This window comes from Nasonia vitripennis (genome assembly GCF_009193385.2).
Source record: "Nasonia vitripennis strain AsymCx chromosome 2 unlocalized genomic scaffold, Nvit_psr_1.1 chr2_random0006, whole genome shotgun sequence".
NCBI lineage: Eukaryota > Metazoa > Arthropoda > Insecta > Hymenoptera > Pteromalidae > Nasonia > Nasonia vitripennis.
Genome location: NW_022279613.1, coordinates 1,254,279 through 1,280,539, shown reverse-complemented (window position 1 = coordinate 1,280,539; position 26,261 = coordinate 1,254,279). Strand labels below are relative to the sequence as shown.

General features: G+C 40.3%; 1 protein-coding gene across 41 annotated transcripts in view; it reads right to left on the bottom strand.

Moving 5' to 3' along the window:
* LOC100117118 (leucine-rich repeat-containing G-protein coupled receptor 4) overlaps nucleotides 1-26,261 on the bottom strand; it is a 722,517-nt gene that overhangs the window by 541,774 nt on the left and 154,482 nt on the right. For 38 of the 41 annotated variants that reach the window (XR_004345193.1, XR_004345192.1, XR_004345199.1 and 35 more), the window contains one exon: nucleotides 322-805. The exons of the other annotated variants lie outside the window; for them this stretch is intronic. Coding sequence is in view for 27 of the 38 variants with exons in the window: in XM_031925169.2 (XP_031781029.1) it covers nucleotides 322-685 (364 nt within the window). In the remaining 11 variants the exon portion in view is untranslated. The remainder of the gene's footprint in view (nucleotides 1-321; nucleotides 806-26,261) is intronic. 41 annotated transcript variants of the gene reach the window in all.

Below are 26,261 nucleotides of genomic sequence, written 5' to 3'. Positions count from 1 at the left end.
CATTCTGCTGAACTATCAACTGGTCTACTTACAGACGTTCATGTACATTATCTTACACATAATCCTGCACATTACCTGTATGTTGGCATACAACAATGTTTGTAAAAAATTTTGTAGGTATCTGTGCAGGTTATTTTCGTTAGAGTAAGCTTACACATATAATGGCGACAATATGCTATTTGCTCGCGCTTGGGCCGACTATCACAGACTGTTTCAAAGTCGTGTATGCCGAATCGAACTATATAACCCGATTTATAGTTGCCAGATTGGCGTAAACCTTTTTTATTAAAATTAAAAATTTATTAAATTTAAATAACTTACCAATAGATGATAAAGAAGTTTCTTCAACAACGGCAAGACTGCTATTATGAATCGTAAGATGATGTATGTCTAAGCCTAGGAATACAAAACCCTGTAATTTTGGCATATTGTTGTGCCTTAATTTTAAATAAAATATGATTGAATTTTGTCGTCCTTTAAGACCATCCATTGCTTTACTTATATGATTAAAGTCAGTAAATTCACAGATTACATCTAAACCATTTTTTTTTATACTGCAAGTGCATGGAGATATTTCTGTCGGATTTGGGCACTGTTGAATATTTTGAGCTTCGACTACAATTTTCAATGATTGTAATAGAAGACAAAAAAAGTAACTTATTAAAAACTGTTTAAAAAGATACATCTTGAAAAAACTTTGCAGTAATGAAAGGTTATTGATATGGTTTTAACAGTGTCCGTGGTAACAAATTAGATGCATAATCATCTAATTTCTGATACCTTGTCATTAGATTTTCTCTCGCATCTGTAAACATTATAAATTTTATTTATCTAAAATAAAATAACCATTTTACAACGGTATTCTATGGTAAGTGATATTTTTGATATTTATTTACATTCGCAAAAAAGTGAGATCGATATTTGTTTTGTTTTGATACTACCTTGATTTAAAAATCATTCTTTTCAGGCATTAATTTAAAAATTGTAAAATTAGGCTATTTTAAGGCAATTGCCCATATTAGTGAGTAAAGAACACCAATAGATAACTCAGAAGCACTCTTATATAAGTATAAGCACCCGCAGATAACAGCGCGTGCGAGGCACACTAAAAGCATGAATACTCGGCACGCATGACGGCTTTGTGCCATTATATATCGTCGGTCCCTACAAAGAGTAGTATGGTTCGGATTTTCTACGAAGAGTGATACAGTTCAGATTTTCGCGGCGAAGAATAGTATAGTCCAGATTTTACGGTGAAGAGTAGTACAGTTCAGATTTTTGCGGCGAACAGTAGTACAGTTCAGAGTCTCGCGACAGAGTACAGTTCAGCTTCGCACCGAGAAGACACCATACAAACCCTACGGAAAAATAACCCTACACCCTACACAATAGTATATTTTGATACAATGGCGTAAGTGTTGCATCTAGGACGATAGAGTGAGGTTTGTCGCGGACTTGCCCAAGCGTGGATAATGAATTGAACAACAATTTATATTTAAAAAAAAAGTTTTTATAAGTAGAACATTTTTTTTCACTTAAAGCTATTCTACAGTTATAAGCCTTAGGCAATCTATAATCTTTTATCAACTTCCGACATACAGTAATTACTGAGATAGAATTCTTGACTTAGTTGTACCGAATAACCAGTGACGACCTCGAAAGTAGAACTTTTGAATAATCTGCAAGTTTAATCTTTCTCATCTTTGGGTGGGTGCTTGTTTTGGCGTAATCCATTGCCTAGTATTTTCAAACTGCTGTTTACTCTTATTTTCTTCAACTTTTTCCCACAAAGTAGTGATTTTGCTAGTAGTTTTCTTTATCATTTTACGTGTTCCCTGATTCAAGGCATTCGAGATAATATTCAAATTGCTATTTGATCAAAAGACCCACTGAGTCTGCGACAAATACCGCTCTTATTGGTAAAGACTATTTAATTATTAGAAGAGGACTTGATTACTTGGCTGTAGCTGCACGGAGAAAAAAGTGAGTTTAGAGGGACACCAGCACTCGTGTGCAGAATGAGAAACGCTTAATTATATCGATACAGCACATACACATGACATTACTGCACACAATCGTGCCACATGAGAAGGGTTTAACCGAAGCCGATACAGCACAAACCCAGTGCTGTTTTGGCACCAGTTCTTGTGCTACCTCGTTTACAGCGCGCGCAGTGTTACAGAGGCATTTTTTCTTTTCGACATGTGGCATCAGAGTTCTAGTTGTGGCTTATTATATTTGTTATTATTTTATTCAAAGGTGTATCACCGATACGATATCCAATTCAAAATAGTTACCAAAAAATAGCTATTACTAAACAGCTAAGCCCGAGATCTTGAATAAAAAAAATTGTCGAAAATGACCGCCCCTATAAAAAATGCGTGCTATTTGAAATGGGGTAAAATTCGTCGAAAATGCCATTGGAACAAGAATTTTCAGTATTTTCTCGGATTTTCTCATTTTAGACAATTTAAAACAGGGCACGACAATTACAAGCAATTTAAAATAGAGTGAAAATCGTCTGAGAAAATCCGACAAAATACTAAAAACACTTGTTTCGATGCCATTTTCGACGAATTTTACCTTATTTCAAATAGTACGCATTTTTTATAGGGACGGTCATTATGGACAATTTTTCATTTTGAATTCAAGATCTCAGACTGCTGTTCAATAATGTCGGAAAAAATAATGTTTGCTCAGCTAGGTAATAAATTACCCGGGGCGCAATAAAGACTATTTTTTGGTAACTATTTGAAATTGGATATCGTATCAGTGATATACCTTTGAATAAAATAATAACAAATATAGTAAGCCACAACTAGAACTCTGATGCCACGCGTTGAACATAAAAAATGCCTCTGTGACACAGCAGCTGTATAGCATAGCAGAATAGCATGATGGAACCCTATGTACACTATTCCTAAAAAAAAATTGCATGATTATTACAACATTCTACGGGCTGCATTCAGATTTGTTTAATTGATTGTAATTCACCCGATGCACGTCATGGAATTAACTTTAGTGATCGGCTTTATTAGTTAAAAAACAAAATCCCAGCTGCTAGTCAAGCTGCAAGAGTCGTTATTACCATCTTTGGTACACATATATTTCGAAATATACTATTGTTTAGGGTGTATGGTTTGTTCGGTGTCTTCCCCGGGAGGATTTGCACTGTAATACTCTTCGCCGCGAAAATCTGAACTGTACTACTCTTCGCCGCAATAATCTGAACTGTAGAACTCTTCGTGGCAAATATGAACTGTACTACTCTTCGTAGGAAATCTTAACTGTACTGCTCTTCGTAGAACCGACGATATGACTATATAGATAAGTATTAATAAATTAAGTTTTTTGAGGTTAGGGTTCCATTAATTTTGACTTCTTGTTTCTTGTAACGTTTATAAGTTATTATTGCACAAATTGTCATAAAGTTTCTTTACATATTTTGAAATTTCATCTACTAAATTCACTATAGACAATCATTCAGAAAGTTACATTTTAATTCATTAATTATATAGTGTTATAAGATGTCTCTTGTTGTCTGTATACTTATTAAATTGACATTTATGTAATGTTGCTGTCTCAAAGAATGTACAGGTTAAAATCAATTCGCAATAGACGTAAGTAGATAGGCTATTCGCTCTGTGCACAATTTACTATCAGCGCCACTTTTGGCGGCAAAATTGAGAACTGTTGGTTTGCTAAAATATATTGGCTTATATGGAGAGTTATACAAAATAATTTGGTAAGAAATTAATATTGCTTTAAACCGACGCTAACTTTTTTGAAAGATAAATATCAGTGCCCTTGATGTATACAAAAATTGACAAGCATTTTAAACATCTAGGGATTTCATAAGAAATATTTTTGTTACTTTCCCATATAAGCTACACATTTTTGCAACCATTTAGTTCCAAGGGTGGCCACCAATTTATGTAGAATACGCGTAAAATACCTCAACACACAGAGTGAATAGGCATACCAAAACATAGGCATACACTCCCTCTTCTTTCAAAGTCTTTTAGCACCCGATGAGAGTGGGATCATTTTTCCTCTCTTCAGAGGAAAAATGATCCCTCTTTTTTTTTATTGCTTCCTTCTAGAGAAAGCTTTGTAATAGTAAAATTGAGTTTCGTCAAAACTTCTAGAAAATACTTTTTGATGTGTTAGAAGTTCAAATCAAGTGTTTTTAGAAAATGTCCATATATGTGTGTAGATGTGTGTATGTATACCGTAATATTTCTGGTGTTTTTCTTTCTCGCGGAGAAAGAGATATTAAGAAAAGTCTTAGAAAGACCATAGCATAACCTTGTTTATGGAGTCGTCAAAACATCCCCATCCACAATGTCAGCCGTGAGTCGAATTCCCACCAACTAAACCCATCCTCTGTACGGCCATGTGAAAAAAACACCCAGCCGTAAAAAGGAACGCCCTCTTGGCCTTTATTGACCCTTGGTGAAGGTGCCTAACTCCATCTTATATGCCCCTGAACCCCTCGGGTACCACCGCCAGGGAATACTTCGCGAGAGGGGGGGGGGCGAAGGGCTTTTGTCCGCTTCTGGTTGATGTGGTCGTCATCACTATAGTCATCCTTCATTTTCTGCTTCGCACATACACACGTACGTACTCAGCCTCTTCGTCTTCTTCTGTCTTCTTCGTCTTGCCGGACTTTCTTAAGAATGTCTGCTGCATAGTTGCTGACTGCGCACCATCTATCCTCTGAGGTCAGCATAGCCGTTGTAATCGACTCAGGAGTTACTCTGATCTGAAGATAACTCTCAAGATCCTCTCGCTCCTGATGATATCGTGAGTACTCGCAAAAGACGTGCTCAACATCCTCTGTTGCATCTGAACATATTGGGCTGTTCGGATGGTCGTCTAGTTTGAACCGATGCAAGTACGCCTGAAAACATCCGTGCCTGGTCGCAAACTGCGTGAGGTAGTAGTTAACATCACCATGTCTTCTTCCAATCCAGACCTTTATTCTTGGTATAAGGTGATGAGTCCATCGTCCTTTGCCACTAGCGTCCCATGTTGTTTGCCATTCAGCCATCGTCTTCTTTCTTGCGGCATCCCAGATCTCCTTCTGGCTTTTGTCACTGAATCGTCTCCTAGCTTTGAATACGTCCTTTCTTTCCAACGCTAAGAGGTCAATGGGTAGCATACCTGCTATGATACAGGCAGCATCATCCGATACCGTACAGTAAGCGGACGCCAGTCTAGTGCACTTCGCCTATACATGGTAGTCAACTTTCGTGCATACGATTTCACTCGCATCGCATCTGCCCATATTGGGGCTCCGTAAAGCATAATCGATGTAGTTACACTAGCTAAGAGTAACCTTCGCTTCTGAGATGGCCCTCCTACAATTGGCCTTAATCGTGATAGAGCAGCTCCAATTTTTGCTGCTTTATCATTGACTATTTCCAGATGCTGTTTAAATCTTAGACTTGCATCGATGGTGATGCCCAAGTATTTGATGGTTGGTTGAGAAACGATCTCATTTCCATCTACTATCAGTATGATTTCTTCCATCTTCTTCATACTGGAAATAAGGATAACTTCAGTTTTGTGACTGACTCATTCCAATCCCGTCTCTATTAGCCATTCGTGTATTACACGGGTTGACTCTTCAGCTATGTCTGTCAACTCTTTTTTATGTTTCGTTACTACCACTACTGCTATGTCGTCAGCGAATCCTACGACTGTTGCTCCTTCAGGTAATTGTAGCTTAAGTACCCCGTCATACATGATGTTCCAAGTCGGTGGGGCAAGTACTGACCCTTGGGGGACGCCTCTTGTAACTTTATATGTATTGGTACCGTCCTCAGTTTCATATAATAGTAACTATCCTTCAAGTAGTCGGACATCATCCTTCTTATATACAAGGGCACATCCTGATTCCGAAGTGCCTTGTGTATTTTACTCCATCTGGCCGAATTAAATGCATTTTTGACATCCAATTTAACTATGGAGCAGTACTTCTTTTTTCCTCCCTTCCATCTTTTCCCCTCTATCGTTGTTTGTGCAGTGTCAATCACTAGACTAACTGCGTCTAGGGTTAAACGCTTCTTTCTGAAGCCATATTGGTGTTTCGCCAATCCACCTTTTTCTTCTATAAAATGATCCATTTTGTCGAAGATAATGCGTTCCAGAATCTTCCCCGTGGGTATACAGCATGCAGAGTGGTCTGTATGATAAGGACTCCTCGGGTGGTTTTTTTCCTTTTGGAAGAAGCACTAGTCGCTGTTTTTTCCAGTTTGTGGGAAATGTTCCCTCTTCTAGACATGTATTGTAGAAGTCTACGAAGACCTCTGGATAAGCATGAGTGGCATGCTTTAACGCAATATTTGGAATGCTATCCGGCCCTGAGGCCTTGCTGTTTCCTTGAGAAGAAAAATTCGTGGTGGGACGAAGAATGAAGAAGCAAAAAAGCAGAGGTAAGAAAGCTAGATAACCGGGAAGAAATTCTAGGAAGTGGTGAAATGTAGAAGAAGGAAGAGAAGAATGAGATGTAGCAGTGCAATAAAAAATGAAAAATAGATCAAACATTTCAAAGAACAGTTAGGGAAGGATGAAGAGAGAGGGGAGGTAGTAAGCGAACCAGGGACAGAGGAGGACGGAAAGTCTACAAGAAAAGAAGAGCTAATAACTGAAAACGAGGTGAGAAAAGCAATAAGAAAAATGAAGGACGGAAGTAGTAGTGATGGTGGCAAACGATGCAACAGGGTTAAAGCAGATGCTAAAGAAATTTAAGAAAATTATATAGAAAAGGCTTAGAATTGATCACAGAAGAATCGAATATAATGATATTCAAAAACGGGAAAAGGGGAAAGAAGCAGGAAAGATTTGTCTGGGAAGATAAGCAGATAGAAATAATAAAAATGGGAAAGAAGAGGCACAGTTTAAAAAGGTAAGAGAAAGGCAAGACCAGTAACGAGCTCGATGTGGGGGCTAGGAAAAGAGCTTTTCAGAGATAACTGGGGACTAAAAATAAAGATATTTGATACTAAGACGGCGGCCTTACCTGGTAGGTATGAGAGCAGCAACGGATAACTTGCCGATATCGGCAAGTTACCGACCATGTAGTGCTAGCGTCAACTATGTAATAATCTACCTGAGCGCAGGTAGATGGCGTGCGTGTATAAAGCATTGGAGAGAGGGATAGCCTCGGGCATAGAAGGAGCTCCGCTACGCTGACGAAGTCATTCGCTCTCTGATGCATAAATCAGGCCGATAGAATGAACTGTTGATCTCATCTACCGACCAATCGTCCGAATACTTAGTATGCAACGAGCATAGTGCTCTCGAAAGGTTATCCGGGGGATTATTCCTCTTTCCAAATAAAATATCAGTTTTTGATCTTCTGTATATTATGCACAATATATATCTATATATATATATATATATAATTCTCTTTTCTAATTAAAGTATTTTCAACTTTATTTCATATACCTCCCACCCCTTCGTCTTACTCTTTCATGGACAAGACTCTTGATCCCTGCCTTGACTGAGCCGGCAACACACATATGTAAACGTGAAATTGTGGTTTCTTCCAAAGCATCTCTTAATTGCCCAGACCATTGATCATCACCCGTAGTGTTGGATAATCCTTGGTCATTCATTACATCCGTCGGAGAAGTGAAAATCACTAGGGAAGAGGTAGAAAACGAAATACATGGAAAGATGAATAGGGACGAGGAAAAAGGAATCTTGAAACGCTCCGACTGGGCTCTACTTATATATTTTTTGATGGTCCGAAATTTCGTGGTATTTGAATCTCTTCTTTTTATGAAATTCAATTTATACGTTGGTATTTCGTACTTGGCTAACGTATTGTAGCCAAAACTAATATAGCTGATAGGAAATTTTTATATTTGAATTTTATTTTAGGTCTTTCAGCAGGTTCTTTAGCAAAAACACAACAAACACAGAAAGCAGAAGTTAAAAGTAAAAAAGAAAAGATGTTTTTTGGAGAAAGGAAGAAAGAGAGGGAGATAAGGGAGTTGAAAGATGAAGTAGAAGACTGGAAGATTGAAGCGAGATTTGAAAGAGAGAGAAGAGAGGCGCTGAAGAGAAAATTGCAGGAGATGATTGAAGACGTAGAGATGGTGACGGGAAAGATGACAAGTTTGCAGAGAGAAATGGAAGAAATGAGAGAAGGGATGCTAAGAAAAATGAATAAAGGGGTGGCGATCAAGAAGTAGCAAGGAGATGAGAAGAGTAAGGAAAGTGGTCGAATATAGAGACGATAATAAGAGAAAGAAGAACAGATGAATTAGGTAAAAGAAAAGGTGAGAGCAGGTGCAAGTTATGGGAAAGAGGTCTAATAGTACACTTGAATAATTGGACGGAAGAGGACTTGGTGAAAAACTGGTTGGAAGACATAATGGAAGGCGTAGAATAGGAATTAGAGGACAAAAGAACAGAGGACACTAAAAAGGTAATATTTAAAAGGAAAGAAGCATTGAGATGAGACGGGAGAAGAGGGCAAAAATAAAAGAAGGAAGGAAAAAGAGGACAATGAAGAGGGAGATGCCATGTACCAAAAGGAATAGGTAGCGGAGATAGAAGGAGAAAAGTACACATGGGACGAAAAAAAGGAGAGAATAATAAAGACAAGAAAAGGGACAGGGAGAAGGGAGAAGAGAAAAGATACAGGAAATAGAGGTCAGGAGACTCGGAGGAGGACGAGGAAGATTCAAAGAGAAAGAGAGATAGAGAGTGGGAGAGAGAGAATATAAACACATAAATACACACATAGAGACACGAACGCACAAAGCGCCGGAGTACACACACACGCGCATACACGAGAGCACAGATTTAGTAACTAAAATCACATAACTCAAAACATACACACAACAGAGTTAAAATTAAACAGGAATAAATGATACCAGATGAATGTAAATATTGTAAACACTTGTAATTAGTAAATCAATAAAGTTAATTTTTATTGTTATTATGATGTTGGCAATTATAAGTCATGTGTCCATTCTAACGAGTCTAACTTAGTATTGTAATTATAATTTTTCCTATAAAAAGTCATGGAATCCTTGAAGAAATTGTCAAATGTTTACAGTTTACAAAAGTTTTTTTGTATTTTTATCAATGTAAGGACGGCAAGTAAGCATTACAATAATAATGTTGAAAAGTATAACCATCTTATTTTTTATAAACTAGTCAGCAGATTCTAGCTTACCTGCACTGACAATCATTTCTTACTCCAAGAAGATTTAGTCACACTATAGCTTCAAGATAAAAATCCGCTTTGTGTTTAAATGATTCTCCTATAATTAAGAGGAATTTGCTTGATTTTTTTATATTTATGATTTTGCTTATTTTTGTGCACAAGATGATTTGGATTAGTTTTTAGATTAATTCTTTTTCGAGTAAGAAATTATTTTTGTTAGTGTGCTGATTTTTAACACTTGACATTTTTAAAACTGATTTCACTACATTCATTAGCGTACATTGATAAAAATACAAATAAACTTTTGTATGCTGTAAACATTTGACTATTTCTTTAAGGATTTCATGACTTTTTAGAGGAGAAATTATAATTACAATACTAAGTTAGATTCGTTAGGATGGACATATAACTTATAGTTGCCAATATTTTACCTTGTAAAAGGTGTTCTTTGAACTAATTTCACGACCTTTTAATGAGTTTAATTAAATAAACTCACAATGGAAATATTTTTGACAGAAGAAATCCTTCAAGAGGCTGTTAAAATATTGTCGATGTTTACGAAGCCTAGCAGGATTCTGATTTCCAACAAAGACTAACACAATTCAAATTTTTTGCACTTTTTTTAGTAGGCATTTTTTGTAAGGAAAACGGCAAAATATTGAGTTACACTTGTCTTCGTTGGAAATTGTTAAATATTGATATCTGTCTAGCAGCAGCAGCAGCGTAGTAGGCTATAGGACTTTTTATCGGGTGTTACGGGTATGCTATAAGCTTGAAGCTAGTCGCTGCCAATCTCTGGGGCCACGTCAGTTCGTCGACATCCACCTCCTCCTCGTTTTCGAACTTGAGGAGATTGTTGCCATAGTCGATCGCATTTTGACTCGAAGTTCATGGGCTCTGATTGCCTGATGCACAATCCAGCAGCTACTGGCAGCTTTTGCTTAAGCGCGAACTTTTCCATTGACTTAGTCTTGAGCGCGAGTGGAGCTGAGGAGCGTCTTTGGCGGTTGTCGTTGCGGTGCTCGCCAGCTGCGGCAAGCTCTGCTGCACCGATGATATGTGAGGCCTGATCAAGTTCGACGAGCCGACCATTATTGAGGTGGTGTTATACAGTCACTCTCATGTCAAAGTTGAAACAGCTGTAACGAAAAAAGAAAGATCTTGTCGTTAATTTTCGACTTCGGAAGAATAATTAATCGTATGAGGTCTTAGAGTCAGAGTATCTGGTTGCTATTGAGCGAGAAGCCTCTGGTATACAAATTAAACGACCAGCCACAAAGGTCGCGTACTTGCGACCGACGGGTTCGTCGTCGAGGACAAGTGGAGAGCTTCTGCAGTATAGTTAAAGACGAGCTAAGAGTGACCGCTGATTACACTACCGGTCTCGCTCTTGATTTGGCAGTCCAGCATGTTCTGATGGAGCAATTTGTCGATGTCCAGTGTCTAGTCTATCGTTGTGAGCTTAGGGTCCTTTACCGGTTCTTGATCCAGGGCGCTTGTATGGCTATTCAGTCACATCTCTCGAACTCGTTTTAGGCCTGTGGAAAAAGCAGAAGGCCATGTAGTCTTCTGCTAATTTTGGGAAAACAAGCGCTATAAGCCTGTGAAAGATCAATTTGTGTTGCTTTTGTGTATGATTCTGGTGCAAGCCAAAATGGTCGTTGAGGTTAGAATTGCAGTCAACGGGATCTTCGTCGAACTCTAGTAAGCGAAAACTTGGCAAAGTTACAGTCGAGCTTCGATTGCCCGTGGATCACGCACGCTGTCGACTCGATCTCCATGTCGCAGTCTAGCAAGTCATAGTACGATTCGCCGGTGCCTACTTTGTAGTCCATCGATGTGCGCCAGGGGTCACAAGCACGTTGCTGTGTTTACTCTCTATTCCCAGCATTCACGTCCACGTCGTGTCTGTGATGATCTGCTTGGACTTGTTGCGGGATGTCGTGGGTACTGGGTACGCTGAGCTTGAGGCTGGACTGCTGATCTCCGCCTGGGGAAGCGTCAGCTCCTCGTTCCCTCATTGACATGTACATCCTCCTCCATGTGCTCAACTCATTCTCGGGCTCGTTGTCTAATGCGTCGCCCAGAAGTCACTATATAGCTGTTAAGGGAATACGACCGAGTTCAGGTTGACTAGCTATGATCAAGGTGGCGTGGGCGTCGCGCCGCTCAGGTTGAGATTAAAGCTGTTGCTGTAACGGAAGATTAAGGAATTAGACCTTGCAGTCTTCGACACGTTTCGGAAGTTTAGTTAGCGAAAATGAGGTTATGGAGAAAAAGGATCAAGATATACGTATTGCAGCCAGCGGGGTCGTCACCGAGCTCAAGTGGTTAGAGCGCTCGATGAAGTTAAAGCCCAGCTGGCTGCTGATTACGCTGTCGATCTCGCTCTTGATCTCTGGCGATCCACGCTATAAGTAGTGCTCGAGTCGTCCTGATAAACTCGACGCTTTGACATAAAAATCTTGACGGGCGATACACTAGCGGTAGTTCGAGTATCTTCTTTGTATACTATCTCTACTGCCGTCGGTACTTAAAATTTGAATGCAACACCAGTTATGCACCAAAACTTAAAGACTATTCGTAAAATTTTATATAAAAATCAAGACAACTTGTTGATTCCGAGTGGCACAGCAGTAGAAAGCAAAATATTCAAATGCCTATTTATTCAGGATTTTCAATTTATGAAGAATGCACGGTGGACTTCAAAACAAAACGATGCTCTGAAAATTATTTATTCGCGGCGTAGACGTAATTCCAGCGCTGCCGATCTCCATTAGAGGCTGGCTCGTTACTGTCTACCTATTCCTCCTCGTCCACGAACTTGACGAGACCGTTGCCGTACTCACGTTCCGTCTCAACAGTCGGATTCGCAAGAGTTCGATTAGCAATTCCTCGAGCGCATTGACGAGCTCTGAAACACTACTGTTTTAGGCTCTGTTTTATGTTTACACGAGGCCCGACGGACATCTGCTGCTGCGTGAGCCTCGAGATCGATCCTTCGTCTTAATCATAACACTGATCCACTTTTATAAATGATGCAACAAATAACTGAGTAGATGAACTTCTAGCCTCAAAAATTGGATAATTTCGATTATTTTAAACTTACTTAACGTTGCTATTGTTGTATCTTTTCTTGATCTTCATTCATTCATACCATAACTAATGTACTTTTAGACAATATCCTGGAGTTTAAGCTCATTTGGGCCATTCGTTTTTTTGAAATCTCACGGTCAGTGAATTATGGACTCCCTACTACACGTAGGTATTATAAAGGTATATATAAGGTCTAAAACCATCAAAATAAAGGTAAATATGTCTTAGAATAGTAAAAAAAATTTGGTTTATAATTATAAATATTTAGAAATTTTCAATGAAAAATTTTGATTTTAATTTCAAAGGTGGTGTGCCCCCTTAATTATTTTACAAGCGAGGGATTTTTCTAGCAAAATAATATGATAATTAGAAAGATCTTATAAACACCTTTAAAATTGTATACTCATACATAAAAATTAACAACAGATTGACTGAAATACATACAGAATTCGTGAAACGTAAATAGGTTATCTAGCAAATTCAAAGTAAAACTTATATTTGCCATCGGGGCGCTACCGCGCCCCTCGATTTCAATAATTTTATGGATCATTCAAAGAAAAGCTACGCAAACTAGAAGAAAAAGCTATGTAAAATTCTTTACATTTAAAAAAATCTAAATTAATTTTCTCTCTAACAAATCAATCGCCAAAATCACTGTTGCATACTTTCAGCGGTACCGAAAAAAAGCTCGAGGATATAGCAACGATTCTAAAGTATGTATTGCAAATGATGTTGTTACAGTGCACATGCATACACACGATGCGGCATGTACCCAGCACAGTACGCGCGTAACGACTCATTTACTCACACATACGTACAGACAAGACACATACTCATGCAGGATAAAACGATGATCAAGGCGGCAGGTGCTGCACGCGAAGCAATAAGGCTAGGTTAGGCCCACAGAAAGAGAGGGAAAATCAAGAAAGCAGCGCGACAAGAGAGAGAGCGCGCTAACCATCGCTTCGCATACAGAGACGCTGTAAAAAAGAGAGAGACGAGCGACGCGAAGGAGCTCGAGAGAAGAGGAAAGAGACAAGATAGTCCGAAGGGGAGAAAAGACAAAGCCTTTCTCCAATCCTAGCTGCGCTAGCAAGCGCACGTGGCTAAAGCCACCGGCCAATATATAAGCCGATGGGCACGTTCTGCCCAGCAGTATGGTTCTGCAGCCATCGAGACTAACCAGGGCGAAGTCAGCCTGACCATCGAGACGCAGCAGCAAAGCGAAGCCATCCCGAGCATCCAGGTGAGGCAGTGAGGCCACTGCAACCAGCACATCCACGTATCAGAGGGCAAGAAGAAAGCGTCGAATGCTGACTCGACTGAGCACCGATGGACAGCACAACGACTAGGTAAGGGTAAGTAGCCCGACAGATAATTAGAGTAGATTCGCGGGAACGATTTTTTTGTAAAAGCGACGGTCGATCTTGACGATCGTCTCATTGACAATACGCGGATAATACACGCGGCGCGCGGCGCGCAACTCAGCGCAACATTATCTTTCTTTCGATTGAATAAACGCTCAGGGGGTAGAATCAGCCCGCCTGAGTTTAGAGCATAATAAGCTCAAATTATTTATAAGTGCATGCATTCCCCGATTTCTACAAACATTTCAGCCAAGCACAAAAGGACTCCACTACTCTCCGTGGTCCGTCGAAACAAAGACGCTGAGCAACCAAGGTAAGACCTTTGTCATTGCAGAAACGACATTTTGTCGACTAGAAGTGATTCACGCGACAGCCCGACGCTTGGCAGGTGTTCTGTCGAGACCCGAGGAGATGAGTTCCGCCGTAACAACGGTGTCGAGCGAACTCAGCAAGGTCGACATAGAACCGGTGGTGCCATCTCCCGTGCTTGAGTTGAGCAAGAGATGTCGCAACTTGCTGCGATCGCCGACAGCGCCACCGGCCTCGAGTTGCGCGCGGTCGGACGAGCGCCGAGTCAGTTGACTATAAGACGCTAAGCAAGTGAAAGCTCGTGCAGTCTAAGCTAGCGAACGAATCGAACAACACTTTAGCATTGCGATCTCGTCCGTATCTCCGTCGAATGATTCTCTGGTGCTGGTGCTTCTTGCTACGTTCTCTCTCTCTCTCTCTCTCTCTCTCTCTCTTTCTATCTAGATTTCTCTCATTTGTACTCTCTTTCTCTCTATCGCTGCCTGCTAACCGCGTTCGGCTCGCGACCGACAAAGAAAACAAGCGGGAATCCACGCCTAAGGGGCTCCCCGCGCGACAATTTATGGTGCCTCCTGTGAGGTGTGGACTCAGCGAAATCTCCAGCTAGAAGCATCGAGGAAGGCCAGTCAGCCAAGGACAATGGATTCATCGAGGATCCCCAGGTCATCGCACAGATGTCATCCCCGGGGCACCTCTCTAGCTGCCGCTTGAAGGTCAACGCGTACTGAAAAGATAAGTAGCGTTCATTTGTTCGATTCGCGTTATGCTAGTGTGAATTTGAACATGTCCCGCTCTTTGTTCTGTTTCGCGCGCAAGCACACGAAATTGCGCGTAGCGGCGAGCGGCGAGATGTAACGCGTCGTAGAGCGACTTCTGGTAATTCTAGCGCGTAGGGACACGTGCTCAACAGCGGTGAGCATGCATACGATCTATCAGTGTTCTGCGTTTACTGCGTTGTCTGTTCAGCAACATTGGGTTGCTGTAAGGACGAAAAAATGATGTAGAAAGTGCTAATTATTCGAAGCGAACCGCGTGCGTGAAATTCAGGAATTAGGAGAGCGCGCTAGTTGGCGATACGTCCCGACCCAACACAACCCGGTTGACGCTTTATCCCGCGGACAACTCCCGAAAGAATTCCTGCGAAATGATACGTGGTTTACCGAGCCCATTTGGTTACGGCATACGGAGGCCTCATGGCCCGCAAACACAGTCGTACAACAGTACTGAGGATCGCATGTTCCTATTGCGGTTTCCAAAGTACCGCATGTTGCTTAACGTCGCAACGATATGCTTACGATGGCTTCCTTCGGGACAACCGTTCCGAGGAAAACCCATCACGGTCAAGGAAAAACAAGACGCCGAAACCTGCATTTTTCGAATCATTCAGCAGGACGCGTTTTCCGATTCAATTGCATGCTTGGCGTGGGGTACTAAGGTGAAGAGGTCGCATATTGTGGCACTTAATTCGTGTTTAGGCGCGAATGGAGTAATACGTGTGGAGGATGGCATATTGCGGCACTTCATTCGAGTTTAGACGCGAATGGAGTAGTACGGTGGGAGGCCATTTGAAAAACGCAGATATCCCTATAGCTAGTAAGCACCCCATACTGCTTCCAGGAATCACGTCACGAATTTGATTATTCGGAAAGCTCACGAGTCAAATTACCACTCCGGAGTTCAAAGTACTCTTTTCCATTTGCGACAACGTTTTTGGTTGATCGACGCTAAGAATAAGGTTCGTCACGTCATTCGCAAGTGTGTCACGTGTGTAAGACACAAGCCAATTTCGCTTAATTTTTTCATTAAAAAGAAAAAGCGGTATAATCGAGCAATTCTTAAGGCGTACGGGTGGGTTTTTGTCTATATGGCTACAAAAGCAGTAACCATAGAAAAAACCAGCGACTTGACCACTGAAGGTTTTATAGGCGCGTTCGCTGAGACGATTGTTGACTTTCTTTTTATTCGATCGTATATTTTTTGTCCCTCATTTGCGTATATCTTCTGGCTTTGTTTTCGTCTGGATATAAGGTATAAATATTGTGAAAAATTTGACTACTTATTCGAATAACTTGAGGGCCTTTCTCAACAAGAGCGTCAAATCTAGCTCCGAAACTTGCGAAGGCAAGTGTATTATTATAATGTTTACCATTATTTAAAAAGCGTTTACTTTTGTCAGTATTTCCAGAAACTATTTCTTTTAAACGTAAAGGATAAGTCATATTGTCGGATAATACAACGTTTCCTCTATTGCAACAATTAATAAATTTGAAATGAATCCTAAGATTAAATTCACATATTTCACTTATACTACCTAAATCATTCTCCAAAATTGCTAATTCATCGAAATCAAAATCGAACATGGCATCTAATTTTGTTATTAAAAATTCATTGAAATTTTTAATAGCTTAACCATTTAATTTTTTGTACTTTTGATAATCTTGATAATCTTATTACTTTTTATTTTCATTAGATATATATATATATATATATACCTAATCAACCAAGCGACGTTAGGAGTTAGGTGACCCTGCTAGTATATTATAATATATTATGATATTCATAATTAAGAGGTTTTCGGTGCATACTCTGCGTTCAGTACGGAGCAGTAACAGTAACTAGGTGGCTAGGGTAGCCAATGACAAGGTCTAGGTAGTTTCCGGTGTCTTTGTGTAAATATCATTCAAGTACGGTGTCTAGGTGTACAGAGAGGAAGATGACGGTGTCTAGGTGGTGCGCTCCATGGTTTTTGGTGTCTAAGTAAATAAATTATACGAGGACGGCGTCTAGGTGTACAGGATAGCTGAAGACGAGGTCTCGGTATCTCGCAACGTGATTTTTTGTTTCTAGGTGTGAAAATCATTCAAGGGCGGTGTCTAGGTGTACAGGTTGACCGATGACCAGATCTAGGTGGTGCGCTTCGTAGTTTTTGGTGTCTAGGTATATAAATCATATGATGAAGATGTCTAAATTTACAGGGTGGCCGAAACCGAGGTTTAAGTAGTTCTTAGCTAGAAGATCTTAGCTCAACCGATGAAAAGGTTATTTCTAGTTTGGAATCTCTCAATAAAATCCCAAAATGAATACAACAAGTTTAAAATTACTTAAAATCCTTTTTCTAAACGCTAGAAGTTTCGTCAAACGTAAAGAAGACATACAACAGAATTTACCCAAAATTAACATTCTCGTGTGTGTCGAGAGCTTTCTACATCCTGGAATAAGAATATCAACTTCCCTAGATTCGTCAACTACAGGTTAGACAAAATGTATTTGTATGGAGACGGAATTCTACTTTTGGTTCGCTTGAATTTAGCATTTTGCAAAATTAAAAATCTAGTTACTCCCGTTCAAACTTTCGAAGTGTGTGGAATTCAAATTAATAATGTTTATTCAGCTTTTAGTCTAATAGCATATTACAGATCCCCAGGTCCTGTTTTTTCACTTGAACAATGGGAAAAAGTTTCTAATAATCTATAGAACGAAAATAACTACATATTGAGATGGCAAGTACATATTATAATATATATCTAGTACTTATATACGTATATAAGTACTATAGTACTATACATGCTGCCGGGCGCACCGCAACCTTATATTTTTTGAAATGGAGTTTTCTAACCTCTACAAAATATTCAAACAGTTATATCTTATTGAAATACGTTGTTTTATCAGGCGAATCAATGTTACTTTAAAATATATTGAAAAAACTTTTGTTAATAAAAGTTTCGTAAAAAATGAACGATCCGTTATCATTCTATAGCTGACCAAAATTTTGTGTTGTGTTTTTTTTTTTCAATATTTTTTCTTCTCCCAACTTCTGTTCTTATCCTCAAAACTTTCGTGGAGAGAAACATCAAATCGAATTGGAAATAAAATGTATACATAATAAAAAGACGCATTCAGTGCATAGTATTTATTAAAATGAGTCCTACTTTGCTACTCGGGGGTTTTGGGGGTCGCTGAACACGAATATCGCGACGACAACAGTCTCCGAGGTACCTGGTGCCCAGGGTGGACAGTATCATCGTCGTCTTCAAGACTTTCAGGGGAATTTGTAGCATAATTAGTCGAAACTTGTTACTCAGGGGTTTTTGGGGTCGCTGAACACGAATATCGCGAAGGTAACAGCCTCCGAGGTACCTGGTGCCCAGGGTGGACAATATGAACGTCGTATCCTACAGTTTTATGAGAATTTGTAACGCAATTAGTCGAAACTCGTTACTCGGGGGTATTTGGGGTCGCTGAACCCGAATATTGCGACGACAACAGTCTCCGAGGTACCTGGTGCCCAGGGTGGACAGTATCATCGTCGTCTTCAAGACTTTCAGGGGAATTTGTAGCATAATTAGTCGAAACTTGTTACTCAGGGGTTTTTGGGGTCGCTGAACACGAATATCGCGAAGGTAACAGCCTCCGAGGTACCTGGTGCCCAGGGTGGACAATATGAACGTCGTATCCTACAGTTTTATGAGAATTTGTAACGCAATTAGTCGAAACTCGTTACTCGGGGGTATTTGGGGTCGCTGAACCCGAATATTGCGACAGCAACGGCCTCCGAGGTACCTGGAGCCCAGGGTGGACAGTATCAACGTCGTCTTCAAGAGTTTCAGGGAAATTTGTAACATAATAAGTCGAAACTTGTTACTCAAGGGTTTTGGGGGTCACTTATCGATATTGCTGTAGAGATAGATTTTAGCGTGTACATCTATTTATTTTACAAATCTTATTTGACGGTTGCTTTTGAATTCAAACTAATACTCACTATTTTAACAAGAGTTTGATGATTCTCTTTTAAGTTAGTGAGGTATAATGTAATATATCTATCGAGAGAATAGTTTTTATTATAATAATTGATTACCCTTAAAAATTCGTGAAATCTTTAAAATAAAACCTTTCTCAAAAGGTAAAAGATAGGCAAGTATAAACTGGTTTTTATTTACTATTATTATCTTTTTTTTCTGATAATGATATATAATTCATTCAAATAATCATTTATATAAGTAACGATCTATGGTAAAAAATATATGAAATTAAATAATTAAATGGCAAGTACGTATTTGTAATAAATTTATCAAATTATTCTTTAATACAATTTATAATTTTGTTGTTTTCCTCACGTCATTGTTAATTTACTGGCGGTATTCTACACAACTATGAACTTGATAAGCCCGTCGGTTTATAGTTCCTAATGTGAATTGTTTAATTCGATAAAAAATAATAACATTGTCAAATAAACTCATTAAATCTCCCAAATTTAGTAAAACAGATATTGAAAAATGAAAAATTATCATTGAAAAATCATTATTTTTATCTCACCGTAAAATTATTAAGCGACGGGGTTATCAAGTATGTGCATAGTAGTGTAGAATAACAATGACGTTAGGAAAACAATGAAATTATGAATGGTATTAAAGAATAATTTGATAAATTTATTACAAATACGTACTTGCCATTGAACTATTTGATTTCATATATTTTTTACCATAGTTCGTTACTTATATAAATAATTATTTAAATGAATTAAAATAATAGTAAATAAAAACCAGTTTATACTTGCCTACCTTTTACCTTTTGAGAAAGGTTTTATTTTAAAGTCCAATTTACGTTAGTATTAGCACAGTGAGGCATATTCACCAGAATAGGCCAAACTGCAAAGCATTTTTACATGACATAATTTGCTCAGCTCACCGATAAGCCAAGCGTGTGTGTATGAGAGTCGACGTATGAGTATGGGGATTATTTAGTCGAAATAAAGTAATGTAATTCGTAGAGTGGAAATTATGTACTGAGTGACGGAGTGATACTGACTCGTGAGAGTGTGTGTCTGAGCAAAATGTTCTGCCAGAAAACTTGTAAAATAACGATAACTTAACAAAGTATGTAATGCGCATGCGCGCAGACGTGTGCGAGAGCATCACGTCTAAATCCGCCGCGAGAAGGCATACATTTTAGAACACAGTCTGGAACAGATCCCCCCAGTAGTGCCGAGAATTAAAGTCTTTTTTTTTTTGTTCGCGACGGAATTTTTAGAGCACGAGACATCATCAAAACGAGAGGAAGGAAGATTAGCAGAGAGTATTTACAGAGGTAGACCAAGTGAAGTATTTGTTTAAGAATTTAATATCCATACTGTCGGGAGTAGGCTTGCTCGATTCGCGAAGCCATTCTCTGTAACCGTCGGAAGTTTTGTTCGCGAAACCATATCACACGGGTTTAAGTTTTCCGCCGAATTTCAGTCGACGCTTTGTTGTGAATCGCATAACTAGCTAAAAATAAAGACGTGTGATTTCAGTGTGTCAATATAAAGTGTCATAATTTGTCTTCCGGTTTATCCACGGCCGAATTTCCTTAGATATAAGGAGTTCATAATAGCCGGCAACGTGTAGTGAATTTTGTCTATAGTCAAATTCGTTCGACCTGGCGCCCGTTTAATAAATAGGGTCGGGCGATATTAAAGCCAGTTTTAGCGAGTGAATGGCGTAGTCTTACGCCTGGATTTTCCTGAAAATCCACCTCGTTACAGTGGCTGCCGAATGCGTGGGGCACGGTCGTGAAAAGTCGGAAAAATTAAGTGCGGAGAAGACGGAAGTGTGTAGTGCATGACATTTTTGCAGCCAGATAAACGCTTAGCAGCCATCTTGAATACTCGGCGTCGACGATGTGCAAATAAAATTTTAGCGTTGTGCTTCGTGCTTAGCCCACCCAAGTGGTAAATAAAAATTTCAGAGTGAATTATTAATAAATTGATTTACCCTTTTACTATCTAATTACACCCTATATAATGTATTGATTATGCATGAATAATTATAAGTATTAATGGATATAATATTTTAATATATATATAATAATATATAATTTCTCTATAATATATATATATATATATATATATATATGTGTGTGTGTGTGTGTGTGTGTGTGTGTGTGTTTCCCCATATACATGTGTCGTGAAAACCAACACTGAATTTTGATCTCTCGCTGGTTTCGCAGATCCCATATACCCCGATAAATTTTTTTTTTGTAACCTTTGAAGAATCAACAATTTCAGCCGGGTAACAGTAGAACGGCTAAAGAGTTGATCACTGACCCATCTAAAGATTCGCGGTCGAATAAGTTGTAGTACTGTCAATTAATAAAGTAAATAATTATTACTAGCTTCTCTGCCGGTAAAACCCTAATAAAATTTCTTTTTGCCAAGATTTGAGACGCCCCGCAATTAGCAGCGGCGCTAATCAAAAATTTACAATTTACTAGTCGGATTTTTCCAGCGAGAGAGACACGGACCCAAGGGGGGCCCTACAACCTATATAGTGAATTTAGTCTGACTTCCCTGGTGATACCAGAACTCAACCAGCACAGTATATCGATTGAGTCGTGAAATAGCCCGTCCTAGGGAAAATCTATCACTCTGGTTTGGTACTATCCCTAAGGTAACATTTTTTTTTTGAGGAATCCGCGACATTATTGCAGTCGATCTTATCAAGAAAATTTAACAGTCAGGTCACCGACAGGCTCAGTAGTTTTGTTCGCCCTTATCAACCAAGACTTTGAAATTTATCGGAGAGAAGCAATTATGGATAATCACAGGAGTATGATGGACGCCTTACGTAATGACTGAGAAATCCGAAGCCTTGCCAACGAGATCAGAAAGTACGATGAAGATGATGTTGAGGAAGAGCTTAAATCGCTAAAAATAAGTACAAAGGGGAATAAGGCGATTTTACTAGATCGTCTATTGAGAGCTGAAATTTTACGGGCAGGGTTGAGCGAGCAAGTGCCGTGGTTCATTCTGAAGAATATTAGTCCCAGATAACATAGTGCAAGAAGAGCCTCTGCCTTCAAAAGCAAAAATATTCTAGCCGTGATCCCGTACATTTTGTCAAAAAAGCCAGCATGTGGTTCAGAACAAAGAAAAAGGAATTTAAAGACTAGAAGGCTTTTAAGAAGGCATTCTAACAGCAGTTTATCAGTCAAGTGAGCGACGAGGACGTGATGGAAGAACTACGTAGACGGACACAAGGAAAAGGGGAGAAGATATCCACATCCATTATGAATTTTAAGTACATCGCAGCTCACCTAAAGAGACCAATGAGATTGAAAGAACAGCTAAATTTGTTGACGGAGATATTACGGCCGGAATACCGTAATGTGATTAGGAAGAAAAAGATAGAATCCTATGAAGACGTTAAGAAGTACTGCCGGACATTAGAGGAGGAAATGGAAAAGGACGCAATGTATACACCACCACCCAGTGTTGAGAAAAGCCGATTCCCAGTCGCAGCATGGACGCCAGCTTCGAAAGCGAAAGTAGCAGCTACCAAGGATGTCGAGAAAGCAGCTGTAGTTACCAACGCGAATCCTAACAGGCAAAGCAACAACAATAACAATAAAAATAGAAAACAGAAGCAACAGCAGAATTGACCAACAGTAACCTCAGCCACGATCACAGATCAACCAGTGAACAACTCGACTTACGACTACAAGCAAACTAAAAGTGGCCCACAAGGATGGAAACCAGGTAATATGCAACCGCAAATATAGGCCCAATAACTGCAAAGCAAGGCTGACACCACTGATGCTGCCCAGAGTCAACCACCAATCCAGTACAAGAACAGAGGTTCTCCACAATTTGTGGGAGCGTGCTATTACTGTTAGCAGGTTGGCCATAGAGCATCAGTCTGTCCGACTGTGGAGTGTTATACATGCCATCAAAAAGGCCATTAATCAGCAGTTTGCCCAAATCGTAGCCGAAGCCAAGTCCAATGTCAAGTCTGCGGCCAATTCAGCGCAACTTTCCATAATTGTGGAAATTGTGTCCCAATTCGAACCATGTGGGGAAGTGGCAACGAAGGGACATCCCTGGGGCCGATGCCTCCCGCAACACCGCATTAACGGCCTCAGACGAAGTCGCAAAAACTTCTAGCTCTGTAACTCCGTTATCAGAGGTAGTTGAAGTTTTGGGAGAGGGGGGTAGTGGTCGAGGACCACTAAAACCAGAGACGAAAGAAGGGAAAGAGAAGTCGCTGCCAAACGCTAACGTAACCCGTAGGCCAGATAACAGCATAGAGATGAGAGAAGAGGAAGAGAAGTTGCTGCCAAACGCTAACGTAACCCGTTGGCCAAATAACAGTGTAGTAGTAGTGAGAGAGGAGAACGAGAAGTTGTTGCCAGACGCTAACGTAACCCGTTAGCCAAATAACCGAGATGGAGTAGTGGAGGAGAACAAAGTAGCAGCCAGTGAAACAGTTCAAAACTCATCGAGCAGCAAAGAGGACAGCGTATCTTGCCCTTGGAGAAACAAACTCCAAAACAGTGCGCATTGCAGCCAATTCAAAACTCAATATAAGTGGAACAAATCTACTCTGCTAACACTGGACTTAAGTAGCGAATCAGAAGAGTCGTTGTTGAATGAGAGAGTGCGGTATAACAGGAGGCAATCCTCTGTAGACAAGAACGCATCGAAGATTAGAGGCCCGACTCTAGAACAGGGCATCCTTTATTCTCGAGAATGCATCGATAAAGTCAAGCAGAGAGTTGTCAGCAGAGTAGATAACAAGAAGCCAATCCAAGACAAGAGAGAGAAGATTGTTGAGTTGATAAAAGAAGAAGATTTTGGAAATTTGAGTAAGATTGAATGGGCCCTCGATCAGCTACAGTCAGTAGACATAGCAGCCGAAGACTAATCACTGCCAGAAACTAAAGAAGTTGTTGAAAAGAAAAAGCCGATACTGCCAGATCCTGACTCAGACTACTTAAGCCCGCCAGCCCAAATCTTCGACGGAGTAGAGCATTAAGCACCTACGCCGTGATAGCTGATAATCGGAACTACATGCAGGTAGTCTTGAGCGGAACAACCTATCGAGCACTTTTCGATCCTGGCACCGTGATTACCTTAGTAGGTCCAAGAGTAGCCGAGAAGTTCGAAGGCAGATTGACAGCCGCTCAAGCTTCTATACAGGCGATTACTGGCGAATTATCACCCGTAATGGGATATTTACAGATCAATATTGAACTAGAAGGCATCGATGCATCGATTGGGCACGACGTGGTGTTCGGTAGGGATTTTTGCGAAATCTTTAAGATAGACACGGATAATAGGGGTTGATGAAGAGCAAATGGTGGAGTATGGCGTAGGTTTAATGATCAAGATCCGCCAGAAAATGATAAGGTCTTTGCTGAATGTACCGGAATAACAGAGCTGGATGAAGATGAAAGAAGACAGATAAAAGAGATAGTCGACGGAACCCTGCCTGAATACTCACTGGACGCATTAGGTTTTACAGATCTCACCAAGCACCACATCCGTCTTACTTGTGACACGCCAGTGAGACAGAAGTTCCGTCAGAGATCTAATGAATTTCCACAGTGGAGAGTAGAAGACGGCCAACTATACCGATTCAAAAGAGACCCATTGTTAGACCCTATCACTCACAGCGACGAAGCCTGGAAACTAGTACTACTAGCCGAACAACGAAAAAAATTCATGACTGTTGCTCACGGGGAAGTTACCGCCGGACACCTAGGAGTCGAAAAGACATACAACAGAATAGCCAGAGAGTATTTTTGGCCGGAAATGTATCATAATGTCTATTCCTTTGTTACTGCCTGCCCGACTTGTCAGCAATGCAAAGTGTCACAACAAGGCCCACAAGGCTTCATAGGAAAGATAATCATGGAGAAACCATGGACTGTTGTAGCTGCCGATATGATGGAATTCCCGAGGAGTAAAAGCCAGAATAAATATTTACTAGTCTTCCAAGATCTCTTTAATCGCTGGGTGGAAGTCAAAACATTGCATAAGGCCGACGGAAAATCAGTTGCTCAAGCTTTCGAAGAGTTGGTATTATTTCGCTGGGAGACGCCGGAGTATCTGTTAACCGACAATGGGACGGAGTTTCTAAACAAAAATGTTGCCGAGACGTTAAAGGAGTACGGCGTGACGCACATAACTACACCACCGTACTACCCCCAAGCCAATCCTGTCGAGAGGAGTAACCGCACCCTTAAAACAATAATAGCGATATTCGCCGAAAATCACAGAGATTGGGATAAGCACGTCCATGAACTCCGTCACGCTATGAGTACCGCTGTACAGTCAACACTCAAGACATCTCCAGCCTTTTTGAATTTTGGCCGACACGCCACTCAAGTCAAGAGTTTACGCAAAGAAATTGAAAATCGGGGTCCTAAACTACAATTAGATCCTACAGTATGGGAAGATCGTATGAAACGATTAGATGCTTTACGAGAACTTTTTGCCAAATTTATAAATGACGCGAGATACAAACAGGGGAACATATATAATAGAGGGCGTCGACTAGCCGGTTCCGCAGTCGGATATCTTGTTTTGAGAACAATTCATTATCTATCAAATGCCGCTGAAAGTTTCTCTGCCAAATTCGCACCCAAATTCGAGGGACCTTTCCGAATTACTGAACAGAAATTTCCTACCGTGTATATCTTGGAAGCTGAGGAGGGTAACAGTCAGAAAATCGCGAAAGTACACGTGTCAGACTTTAAACGATATCTACCGTCGCGAAATCCTAAAACTAACAGCCCTAGTCCTAATCCTACAAGCCGGTAGTGGAATACAGCATGCAGCAGAATCGTACCCGTTGTATCGACAATATATGTGGTTTGTATAGGTGGTGGAGTAGAAATTGTGTTGTCCTATTATACCGTGTTGGTTTTGTACTTACTTTTAATTTGTTGTAGCGCTCTGAAGATGTTTCGGCCAACCCGTGCTCGACGCGCTGTGTACAGGCAGAGACACGTAGCGGATGTGGGCTTCGTTCTACCGGACTTCACCGTCGTACCAACCGACTTCGTGTCCCCGCAGTGGAGGTCGAGACACGAGCGTGATTGCCGTAGCAAAAGCCCAGAGGTGGATGATGGGATCTTGCGACGGGAGCTCTTAGCTCAAGCAGAGATTAGTAGAGAGATTGCCGATGAGCATGGGCGAAAGCGTGCCGTGCGATATGCAGTCGTAAGCTAGCGCCGCCCTGCGGTTTTCGCTCCGAACTATACGCATCTAGAAGCAGCGGAGGAGAAGTAGGGGCGGTCGTACGCAACTAGCTTCCCCACCAGCAGCAGCGGCGAAGAGGGAAGTAGAGAGTACACAATCACATCGCGGCGCGGCAGAGCATAGAGGAGAAATAATATAAGCGGCGGTAACTGTCAAGGATTCGGGCTTACGCGGTGAATATGATTCATAAACAATGATATATTTATAAACAATCACCGATAAACTCTATTACAGACTAAACTCTAAGCCCTTAATGCCAGTGGACATGATCGTCTTTATG